Genomic DNA, 12,986 nt, shown 5'->3' with positions numbered 1-12,986 from the left:
ACTTTACAAGTACCAGTAATAAAATATTCAAAATCTAATTTACTGAGTTTTTTTCATTTCTTAAAACTTCGAAAAAAATTTTGTAAAAGATTACTATGCCTTCAGCATTTTATCAATCAGGGATAAATGCAGAAAAACTTTTAGCTTAAAAAATTATTTCTATCACCTACAAAACCATAAAATTGGCACAGGCCCTTTACAATCCCAGCACAAGCCAACCCAAACCCTCTAGATAGGAAAGATTCCAACACATGTAACCTTTAAAGAGAAGGAGGCCATGGTCCCCCTCCTTGTTTTTCAACAATCAGCAACATTTAAGGTTTATAGATTGTAGAACTGTGATTTTATCTCAGAATACAGGTAATATCATTCTCTTTATTTGGGGGAAGGGACAATCTTCTCTATGCTTACTATATTGTTACTCCTTTCTGGAATTCCCTTCAATAAGTTAATAATCATGACTGCTAATACCTTTATTATGATCTACAGTTGACCCTTGAACAACCTTGGCGTTAGGGGCGCTGACCACCAAGTAGTTGAAAATTCACATATAACTTTTGAATTCCCAAAAAAGTAATTACTAATAGGCTACTGTTGATCAGGGGCATTACCAATATCATGAACAGTCACTTAACACACATTTTGTATGTTATGTATATTATACACTGTATTCTTACAATAAAGCTAGAGAAAAAAAATGTTAAGAAAATCATATGAAAAATACAATTTATAATATTTATTGAAAAAATTCCATGTGTAAATAGACCCATGCAGTTAAAACTTGAGTTGTTCAAGGATCAACTGTACTGTTAAACCCTTTGCACTCGCTTGCTTTTTTCTCGATTCCTTTATTCTAATGCTAACCGTATCGAGTCACACTCGACATCCGAGTGCAAAAGGTTAAGGCATTTTCATAGCTGTTCTCTGAATCTTCAGCCAATTATTAATTTCTGTTTTTGGTTCTGAAGCACTGTATAATCCAAGTATACTTTAGGAATCTGAGTAGTACTAAATATGTTCATTCACAATCAGTATGAAAAGTAAAATTCCATAAAATACCAGGATAATAATCCTGTCCCGATTCCTTTTAATAAGCCTAAGTATTTATTTAACCTAAGTATTTCTTTACTGGATTATTATGCTCTATCATTTAACGGGGGGAAAAATTTGTCACAGGGAAAACAAAGGCTACATTTTTGCTCCAAAGGAATTGTTCTAAAAGCTGCATTATAGTTTTATAGGCATTTCAGGACCCTTTAAAAGCATTTCCTTGAATAGATATACAGTGCTGTTGTACTTATCGCCATATTATTGATGTCTGTGCAACAACCAAATCAAGGAAAAAATTACTAAAATATTTAAGAGTTATGGTCTAAAAAACACAAGCTCTATCTAGGTAAACTGATAACTAGAAACATTTTCCTTTATCTGTATGTCCTGATCCAACTTAATTTAAATCCTTGCTTCACACTCTAAATAAAAAAAATACGCCATTCTCTGAAGCAGAGCACTGCAAGTATGATGAAATATCAAACAGCAGGGTCAGTAAGCACAGCAAGAATGAGAAAAACATGTACCAGGGATGGTTCTGGCAGAGCCCCGCTAGTCTCTACTGGATGTTATTTCCACATCCCAAACACTCAATGAAGGGAAAAGAAAACAGAAGGAAAGATCTTGCATTCAATTCCTGAAAGGTTTAATAGCTGTTCCATAAGGACTGACCAGATCCTTCTAGTGGCCCCTCTGTACTCTGCCTACTCAGTGTGGACTAGAAGCCCCTAATCAGACAATGGGGTGTGGGGAGGACCATGGACAAAGTGACAATCCCCAAAGTAGAGAATTTCACAGAAATCCCTCCATGGGTATAGTCATAACTATCTAAATGTAGCAAGTTTCTTGGTACTAAAAGTAGTAACTTACTCTGCTAACCATTGATTTCATTAGGAAAAAAAAAAAAAGAAATGAGAAAGCTCTGAGATTCAACCTTCAAAATTAAATCCTTTTATTGTTTTTTTTTTTACAGAAAAAAGTATAGGCTGCTATTACTTTCAGTGGAACAACATTTCAAGGATTTGCCACATTCATTTTCATGCTACTATCTCGTAACTGAAAGGAATATAGCATCCAGACTTCTTCCTAATGGTATCCTTAAAGTAATCACCCAGGGATATGCCATCAAAACCATGACTACTCAACTACTTGATCCAGTACTACAACCTGTTACAGTTACCAGTAAGTAGCTAGATAACAACAGTGCCAATACCTTCCAGCTTCTTCACCTTGGCTTCCAGTTTCTTCTTCCTAAAAATAAAAATTTTATATGTTAAAATTATAAAGGAAAAAAAAATATATATATATGTTACAAAAAATATACATTAGCTTGTGGCACATTTATTTTTAATTACTGATGTTCATATAACAAAGTAAATGTCAGTCACAATGAGCATCACACATCAACCATTAAAATTACCAGCAATTGTTCTAACGGTAGAACAAGAAAATATTATGCCGTTTAGTATGTAATAGTTGTAAAATGGACTAAAGAAATGTGTACTTCTCTCTCTGAACTGCAATGGCTTCAACTATGAATCAAGCTGGTATGTCTGGATGGTCTCCTAGATTCAGTGCAGCCTCTAACTAGGCAATGCTCCTTTCAGGAGCATGGATGGCGGGAGTGCTCACTACACCACGATTATGAGAGACCATGGCTGGAGATGTGCACTTGTTTTTGGATGGATTTGAGTCAAAGAAGAGAGGTACTCCCTAAGCGAGTCTCTGAGTTACTGCTACATCAATTAAACTACTATTTGTGTAGTTTACAAGTTTGTTGAATAATATGAATATAGGATTAAAACTTCAAAATAATCAACTGGATGCTTCTGAACAGCCCTTTTTATGAATGGCAACAAAGACATCCATTCTGAATGGTAGCTGTTAAAGTACTTGTACCAAGAAAGGAGTAAATAATATTTTCACACAGAATACACAAGCATGCATGATATATAAATATTAACATGTTTACAGAGTCTTCTCTTTGCATAGTCCTTTGACATGTGATAGCTTATTTAACCCTCCTTATAACCCTTCAAGGTAGTTATAATTTCCACTTTACAGATGTGGACACCAAGGTTGAAAAACATTCAAGATTGCAGTTAATTACGGCCAACAAACTCAGAGAAAAGAGAAACACTGTTGATTTAAGAATTTTTTAAGATGAAAACCCTATTTCCAAAGTAATTTTAAAATTACTTACTGAGCATCAGTTTTCAAGCATTCTTCTTTTATACGAGCATATTCCTGATGAGTTTCCTGATATAACTTCAGAGAACTCTTAAAAAATAGATAGATACTATCAATCTGAAAGTCATGACCATCAGTAATAACTTACTTTGACCTACCAAAGCTAAATTATTATCATTTAACTGTATGAAATTAACTGAATAGATATGTTAGGCAGGAAACCATCCTTATTAAACACTAGTGGCCCGGTGCACAGATTCGTGCACACGGAAATTAATTAGAAGAAAGATTTGTGCGGTAACTACAATACTGCAAAAAATTACATCAAAATAGTATATACAATATACTATTTTAAAATTAAAACATGAGTGCAATTGGCGCAAGCGAGAGTTTTATATGTATCATGCAAGCGCGAGTCAACATTTACTTTTAAATTGCCAGTGGGCATCATATATACTGGCTGGTCGAACAGTCGATGAATAAATTGCAATGTGGTTTACAATGAATGTCAACAAAAACTATCAAATTCACAATCGACAATGACAGATTGAAACACACGCATACAATTGGTACCAGCAAGAGCTTTATATGTATCGCGCATGCCAGTGTGCATCATATATGCCAACCGGTTGGTCAGTCAGTCGGACACGTGGTTGGTCACATAGCCTTTTATAATATGATAATTTGATTAATAGTCCAATAAAAACTACAAAGTGAAAATGTATTAATTTTAAGGCAAGTACAAATCTTCATAATAGTAAATCGCTAATATTTTTGTCTCAACCAATTAAAATTCAACAAAACCTAAAGCTTAATATAAGCTATTGTTACTAGTACACAAAAATATAAAACAAGTCGTTATACTTAACAATAATGGAGAAAATATGTTAACACCAATCAATACATATACGCTAAAGGGTACTATATGCCAGGCGACAGGGGGGAGGACCCATGGGAGGCTGGCCTGCCACAGGAGGTTGGCTGTAGGAGCACACTGATCACCAGGGGGCAGCTCCTGCTGAGCATCTTCCCCCTGGTGGTCAGTGTGCATCAAAGCGAACGATAGACCAGTTGTTTGGTTGACTGGTCATACGGTCCCTTACGTTTTTATATATATATATACTAGGGGCCTAGTGCAAGAAATTCGTGCACAGTGGGAGGGTGTCCCTCAACCTGACCTGCACCATTTCCAACCCAGGACCCCTCGGGGGATGGCAGACTGCCCATTTAGGCCCGATCCGGATCGAGCCTAAACCGGCAGTCGGACATCCCTCTTGCAATCCGGGACAGCTGGCTCCTAACCGCTCACCTGCATGCCTGCCTGCCTGATTGCCCCTAACCCTCTGCCTGCCTGCCTGATACCCCTACCTGCTCCCCTGCCTGCCTGATCGCCCCTAACTGCTCTGTCTGGCTGATCGGCACTAACCTCTATTCCTGCCTGCCTGATCACCCCTAACCTCCTCTGCCTGCCTACCTGATTGACCCTAACCACTCTGCCTGCCTGATCACCCCTAACTGCTTGCTGGGGGACCATCTGCCTACCTGATCGGCCCTAACCACTGGGATGCCTACCTGATTGCCCCTAACCACTTGCCTGACTACCTGATCATCCCTAACCGCTTGCTTGGGGGCGGGGCCAGCCCGGCAAGGGGCCGTGATGGTTCTGGTCTAACAGTCATTATGGTCATGACGCCGTTACAGTCTCTGGCCTTTTATTATATAGGAGAAATCAGAGGTAGACAAAATTCAATGTCTTAGTTGTTTTTCTTTAACTTTTATTGTATAGTAAAATAGAATTTCTACAGAAATAGGAAACTCAATCACTGGTAAAGTATGTACGACCTCAGATAGGTGCATGGCATTATTAAGATGCCACAATTTGAAGACTGAGAGGCACAATGATACTGAGAAGAGCTTAAAGAACAGGTAAAGAAGCCAAGAATCATCCCAGCTTGTCTATAACTTGTCTTATGCAAATCACCTCTCTTTATTGGCTTCAGATATTTCTTATCTGAAAAGCCAGGAATTCTCTTCTATTTACTCCTATAAAGAGTAAACCAAAATTTATATAGAAAAACAAGCTTATACTATTTTAAATAAACTGTTTTATTACAACTTGATCTTGAAATAGAGAATATGATTTTGATACTTTTAAGTTTAAATTTTTGCATGTTATTTTACACTTAAAGCAAAAAAAACCTAACAAACAACAAAAACAATGTGAAAAGGTAATCAATACAGGACACATGGGAGCCATAAAAAATCACAACTAGAAGAATCCTCTACTACTGAACATTTCATAAAGCATAAGAAACAAACACAGATTTACAGATCAAATGATCACTGTAAGGATCAAGCCATAAATCAACTAGTTCAATGTTCACTAAGTATACTAACACACTTAAAAGTTTTGATGAGTATTAATTTCCTTTGTTAATATATAAAATGTATCGTTATCCCAATTACAGTGAATTAGCAGCTCTTAATTAATTGAAGATATAGTTTTGGAGGAAAATTATTTTAGGTACCTTTTTCTCTTCTAGCTCAGCTTTTAAAGATCCCAGTTCTTCCTGACATTTCTGCAGAGGAGAAATTTTTTGAAGCATCTGTTCCACTTGATGATGCAGAGTACTATTCTCCCTGAAAATGGACAATGCATTAACATTATACAGTGAATTATTAAATATATCTATTGGTGACTTTTGATTATTTTCTAAAGGAAAACAAAAGGAATGAAAGAATTTCTCTTTTTAAATACATTCTCTATTTATACCAACATGACCTTCACATTGCTTTTTATTTCTTTGGCATTATAGTCTATTTCTAATAAAAGTATATCAAAAAGCCACTTGAGCCCTAACTGGTTTGGCTCAGTAGATAGAGCGTCAGCCTGCGGACTGAAGGGTTCCAGGTTCGATTCTGTTCAAGGGCATGTACCTTGGTTAAGGGCATATCCCCAGTAGGGGGTGTGCAGGAGGCAGCTGATCAATGTTTCTCTCTCATTGATGCTTCTAACTCTCTATCCCTTTCCCTTCCTCTCTATAAAAAATCAATAAAATATATTTTTTAAAAAGCCACTTGAGAAGCAGATACAGCAGATTCTCAATCTGCTGGAGAAAACATTAAAGGGCAATCTGCCAAGTAAATTGGCTCTTCCAATCTTGAACTCATCACCATTTATTCAAATTAAATGATAGACAATTTTGTGATTCAGTTTACAACCATGTTTTTTTTTTGCCTTCTTCTAAGTGATAAATGTAATCAGAGTTTAGAATATTGCTAAATTTTTACATAAGTTTATCTAAAATTGTTTCAAACATACAAAATAAATAACCCCATTAAACAGTCCAATTCACATAGAAAACAACCATTATATGGCAATAAACTTCATCTCAATGGCAACACAGTCAGTGAAAGTTATTGAAAAGTCAAACTAGACCATAATTTAATACCTTAATAAGAAATTCATTTGGGAAACATGAATCTTCTTTTATTATGAGTATCAAAGCAATATTCTAAATAATGGGTCAAACATAAATGGCTCTTTTTTTCAAATCCATCCATTTAAAAATCTAGGCTGAGAAATGTCTTTCTCAAATCAAATATGAGAACAGATAGCTTACCTTCTGGCAAACTGCAGCTGTAAACCTTGTTAAAGAAAACTCTGAGAATTTTATCTACTGATACTTGTCTGAAGACAAAACTCACTTAAAAATAACATTGCAGTGTATATATAGGTAAGATCATAATTCCTAGAAAACAATATTCAAAGTTCCATAAATAGCATACATGTAACATATGAGAAGATTTTTACTGAGTTATTCCTATTTATAACATGTACTAAAAGTAAAAATATCCACTTCTCTAAATTAAAAAGGCATCTGATTAAATAAATGATCAATATTAAATTCCAACAATAAAGACAATATGAAACTAAAGGATAATACCTCAAATCCTATATATATCAGAACACCCAAATAACTTGCCCACCACTTCTCAAATGATCCAGAGAATAATTCCATCAAACAAGAATATTTTCTTACTAAAACTATGCATAACTATATTTAATGAGTAATGAATATTTTCTTACTAAAACTATGCATAACTATATTTAATGAGTTCCTATATATATCAGAACACCCAAATAACTTGCCCACTACTTCTCAAATGATCCAGAGAATAATTTCAATAATTCCACCAAACAACAATATTTTCTTACTAAAACTATGCATAACTATATTTAATGAGGAAAGACAGGGAGAACATAAAATCTAGATATTCCTTCATTTTTACAATTTATACAATTTGATAACTTCATTCACCATCTCAAGCTGCCAGTAATGTTATAAAGACAGCAAATAATAATTCCTTTAAATTTCATCTCCTATAAATTCCTAATCATACCACAATATAGCAAATGTTTATTTGTAACAAGTCTGTATCCTCCTCTACTAGAATATAAACTTCTCAAGATTAAATAATATATTTTATTCAACCTAAATTATTGCAGTCTTTGCAAGAAAAGAAAAGTTCAAAAAACATCTGCTGAAATAAAGTTGCTCTTCCCTTTAGAAAGAGGAACTAATAAACAACAAAATGGTCAGAATTACAAAAAAAAAGTAAGAAAGCAAGTCATATAAGAAAGCCATACAAACCCTATAACATTGGTAACTCAAGTTATAGAGCAAATTACTACATACTTGAGGTACAGCAAATACATATTTGGGGCAAATGGCAAATGTGTTTTTTTTTTAATCTATATTTAGCCCTGCCCAGTGTGGCTCAGTTGGTTGGATCATCATCCTAGTACACCAAAAGATTGGGGGTTCAATTCCTGGTCAGGGCACATATGTAGGTTGTGGGTTCGAGACAGAAGCAGATTACTATATCACGAATGGAAATTCAATAATAATAGAAAGTTTTATCAATTTTTAATGATTTATCCTAACAAATTTCTAAATTCTGCAAATTTTAGAAAAGTAATTTTCCTGCTTACTTGTGTAATTATCTCAAAAAGGTTACACCATTTCTTCCAAAAAGGATGAACACATACTCTCCTAATACTGGAATTGATTGCCTACCTATTTTTCTGTATAGTTAATTAGAAGTATTGCAATAACTGTTTCTGTAGTTTTTATAAGCAAAGAAATTACTCTTGCAATAATACACATTTATAGTTAAGTAGACTGTTAGTTTCGACAAATAAGGCACAAGAAATTTCAATGACTTATATTTTTTAATGTAAAAAAAACAGATATGAAAAGTAAATTTCAATGTTATACCCCGATTTTATCACTCTAATAACAAATTAGATATGATGGTACCAACACGAACAAGTAAGTCCAAATGGATGTCAGACATAATACTGAATGAATCATGCTTCGAGTAACTGCCAAAGGTGACCAGCAGAATCTGTCCCAATATTTAAGCTGAAGCTGTACTTCAGTGACTCCCTGAAAATACACATGTATTTTTATGAGAGAAATTTTATTTTATGGGAGAGAAATAATTCAGGGTAAGTGTCATCATCACAAGATGAGAAAGGATCAATTATACACACTATTTTCACTCTGCCAAGAAATTATTTAACCAGAGGCCAAATATAACACAAGTGCCCTTCATGGTTGTTAAATAAATGGTGACTATAAGCTCAAGGTATACATTAATCTCTACAAGTCATAACACTGATTAACACAAGTCAGTTTTCTAACATTCTGAATATTCCTACAGGGCCCTTCTTGCAGAAATGCCCAAATATTCTGATATTCAGCTTCACATAATTTCTGAGCCTAAAGAACATATAGCACGTCCTTGGTACAAATGGAAAAGACCTACTTTGTCCAGTTCAGTGATTGAGCATCAACCTATGAACCAGATTATGGTTCAATTTCCAGTCAAAGCACATGTTCAGGTTGTAGGCTCAATCCCCATTAGGGGGGCATACAGGAAGTAGCCAATCAATGATTCTCTCTCATCACTGATGTCTCTCTCTCTGTCTCTCCCTCTGCCTTTCTCTATGAAATACACATACATATATACATATATGTATGTATATATAAAGAAAAAGACCTACTCACTAAAAAGCTTATGAAACCTAAGAATATCAAAATCAATGACAAAAAAAATTCTAAAATAAAGAGATCTGCAGTCTTTATCAGGAAACATGTATTAACAGTAAAAGACCAACTGTTTACTGTGCTTGTTAGAAATACTCCCTACTTTAAGTCTGTAAATAGTGCCCTCCAAAAGATAACTATGAAAATCTCACATTTCTTTAAAAAATTATATGTAAGTAAATTTAAAAATTCTAAGGAAAAAAGCCAATAAAAGGATATCATCACATTTCTTCTGGTACTCTGTTAACAAATTACTGCAACAAAGAAAAGAATTGTTATACTATGTTAAAACTATGTTTCAAAATATGCAAGGCACCTTTCTTCCCCCACAATAAATTAGTTTAATTATATATATGCAAACATGTACATATTATCTTAAATTCCTTAAAACACTGTATTGATATATGAGATTTCATTTAAAAAGCCCTTTGATCTAATTAATATCTTAGCCTATAAATTATGTGACTTCATTAGAATTAAAAAAAAAACAATTATATCTCACACCACAGCTATGAAATACTGTGAGGAAATTTGAGACCCTCTCCTAAAACTAAGAAGGCTTTGAAGATATAAGACAGCTTTAAAAAAAATTGCCAGTTTAGCAAAAATCACTTCCTAAGCCATGCGCCTTGTTGTAAAGGCCAATAACAGAAGGTTAATGATGAGGACAGGAGTTTCATCATAATCAGCACAACACCATGTAGGCCTCAGAAGAGAAACTCCAGTTTGCCTTTTAGGCTCAGGGGTCTAACATCATCTCCACTTCAGCTTGTCTGTCCAGGTCCATGAAGTTCAGACAAACACATGAATATACTCACTCTGTATTAATAATTTTTTGCTTCAAGGTGATTAATGCTTCAACATATTCATTTAAATTCTGAAAAAAACAAAAACAAAACTAGTCAGGTACTTGTTTTTATATAAATTACTTTAAATATAAGTTTACAGTAGCATGTCATATATATATATATATATATATATATATATATATATAAAATCTTAATATGCAAATAGACCGAACGGTGGAACAACCGAACAACTGGTCGCAATGACATGCGCTGACCACCAGGGAGCATGCACGGAACATGGCGGGCATCGGCCATGGTGGGATGGTGGAGCAGGTGAGCAGGTGTATCAGACCAAGGCGGGGTGCTGGTCACTGTCATCGGGGCGAGCCTCTGGTGGTTACTGAAAATTCTTTGCTCCCATATGCCACGGTCCCCCCCAGTGTTTGCAACTGCTGTTGGTGCCGGTCCCGCTCGCACCCGCTGCGGTTGCCCGGCGCCGGCCCAGATTGCTTGGCACTGTCAGTGGGTGAGAGCAGCGGCTGCTGGCCCTGATCACCCTTCAGGGCTTCTCCACTTCCACCTGCTCCTGAGGCGCAATTGGGGCTGGCAGCCACCACTCGCACCAACCGACGGCGCTAAGCGATCGGGACCAGTGCTGGGCATCGGCAGCAAGTGCAAGCGGGGCCGTCACTGGCAGCGGGTGCAAGAGGCAGCGGGTGCAAGAGGCAGCTGCCAGCCCCAATTGCCCGAGGGCTTCTCCACCTCCCCCTGCTCCTGAGGGTCGATCAGAGCAGCAGCTGCTGCTCGCACCCACTGACGGCGCCAGCCCCAATTGCTTCATGCCATCAGCAGGTGCGAGCGGGGCCGGCGCCATCAGTGTGTGAGAGTAGCAGTGGCGGGAGCAGGACTGCCGGCAGAGAGGGGACCAGGGGTCGTGGTGGGAGGGGCCGGGTGGGAGCGCAGATGGGCCGAGACCAGCCCCTGTGCCCACCGAAGCCTCACAGCCCACAGTTCCTTTCAAGGTGGATGAATTCGTGCACTGGGCCCCTAGTTTATTATAAAACATAAACATATTATTTACTGTGTTACATAAACACAGGAATATGTAAATTTATTATTTTTATTGTGCATAACATACAAAAATATGCAGTGTGATCCTGAGCCCACACTGCCTCCCTCTGAATCTTTAACCTGAATGATGGAACTCTAAGAGCAAGGTAGTTAGTTGTACAGATGCTGACTGTGTGTACTTGATTTCAGTGTGGTGTACTCAGTTTATACTGCAAAACATCAACAAGCTTGGGAATCAGTGACACCAGATTCCTCTTAGCCAGCTGGTCCTCCCTCATCTAGCAGGAGCTTTGTTTTTGAAAAAAGTCTCCTCCTGGGGCACTGAGAATACCTGGAACAGGTGGACTAGACCAAGAACAGAGGAACCAGCTACACCTACGCACACTTGCCACCTGCTTCTTCTCTCCATTAAGCTCCCAGATAGTAACAGCCAATCCTTTTGCTCTCCAGGCAGAGACTTGAAACAATTTATCTGAGCACCTGAGGAACTCTAACCAGCCTGGAAATAAGATAAAGGTACTGACATCAGATATTATTTAGTCAATAAATGGCCTATCCAGACCTATTGCAATGAAACTCAGAAACTTGTAACATGAGAGACCAAAACAAGCCAAAGAAACTTAGAATAAGCAAAAATTAAGAAGAAAACTTCAAAAAAAATTAATATGATTTGAGACAAATTATAAATTCATGAAGCAAGAAATAATCAGAGATCTTAGAAATTAAAATAAAAAGCTCTTAAAAAGTAAGACTATAAACACCCACTAGCATGGCTAAAGTCAAAATGACAGGCAGTAACAAGTGTTGGAGAGTATATAGAGAAATTGGAACCCTCATACATTGCTGGTAGAATATGAAATGGTGCAGCTGCTGTGGAAAATAGTTTGGCAATTCCTCAAAACGTTAAACAGAGTTAAGCATATGATCCAGCAATTACACTCCTAGGTATATACCCATGAGAATTGAAAACACATGTTCAGGCCAAACTAGTACATTCTTATTTATAGCAGTATTATTCACACTAGTCAGAAAGTAAAAATAAACTCAATGTCCATCAACTGATGAATGGATAAACAAAATGTCATACAGTCATACAACGTGGTCATTTGGCAATGAAAAGGAATGAATGACACAGGCTACAACATGGTTGAGACTTGAAAACATTATGCCAAGTAAAAGAAGCCAGTCACAAAAGGCTAGTTGCTGTATGATTCCATTCATATAAATTGTTCATAATAGGCAAATCCAGAGGCAGTAAGTAGATTAGTGGCCGGGGTGGAGGAGGTTAGGGGAGGACAGGGAATGACTGCTAATACAGGGTAGGCCAAGAGTAGGTTTACAGTTTTTCATATAAAAAATAAACAATAATTAATAATACAAGAATAAACCCTGTTTCATGTACTCACAACTGTAAACCTACTTTTGCCCCACCCTGTATTGAAGAGGTTTCTGGGGAGATACAGGGGTGTGTGGATAAACCTATTTCATATCTCATAGTGGTGACAAGATTAGATGACTGTGAACATACTAAAAACCATTGAATTGTACACATTGAAAGGATTAATTTTATGGTATATAAATTACATCTCAAAAAACTGTTATAATTAATTAAAAACAGGGAAGCAAAATTATAGACTTAATAATAAAGTTGAAAAACTGTCCCCCAAAATAAAGCAAATCACAGACATGGAAAAGAATAAAGAAAAACAATGAGACTGTCAGTGTAAGAAGTCCACATGCCCAACAATAAGAGTTCTACAAGGAGAATAAC

General features: G+C 36.4%; 1 protein-coding gene across 2 annotated transcripts in view; it reads right to left on the bottom strand.

The window, feature by feature from the left end:
• Positions 1–12,986, bottom strand: part of ICE1 (interactor of little elongation complex ELL subunit 1) — a 61,223-nt gene that overhangs the window by 37,091 nt on the left and 11,146 nt on the right. For both annotated transcript variants that reach the window (XM_008162046.3, XM_028139444.2), the window contains exons 2-7: positions 10,175–10,233; positions 9,576–9,610; positions 6,864–6,882; positions 5,769–5,880; positions 3,254–3,330; positions 2,264–2,301 (exon numbers count right to left, since the gene is read on the bottom strand). In XM_008162046.3, coding sequence (XP_008160268.2) covers positions 2,264–2,301; positions 3,254–3,330; positions 5,769–5,880; positions 6,864–6,882; positions 9,576–9,610; positions 10,175–10,233 — 340 coding nt within the window. The remainder of the gene's footprint in view (positions 1–2,263; positions 2,302–3,253; positions 3,331–5,768; positions 5,881–6,863; positions 6,883–9,575; positions 9,611–10,174; positions 10,234–12,986) is intronic.

Source organism: Eptesicus fuscus, chromosome 4 (assembly GCF_027574615.1).
Source record: "Eptesicus fuscus isolate TK198812 chromosome 4, DD_ASM_mEF_20220401, whole genome shotgun sequence".
Classification (NCBI taxonomy): Eukaryota; Metazoa; Chordata; class Mammalia; order Chiroptera; family Vespertilionidae; genus Eptesicus; species Eptesicus fuscus.
The sequence above is the reverse complement of the archived record's forward strand: the minus strand, read 5'-3'. Positions and strand labels throughout refer to the sequence as shown.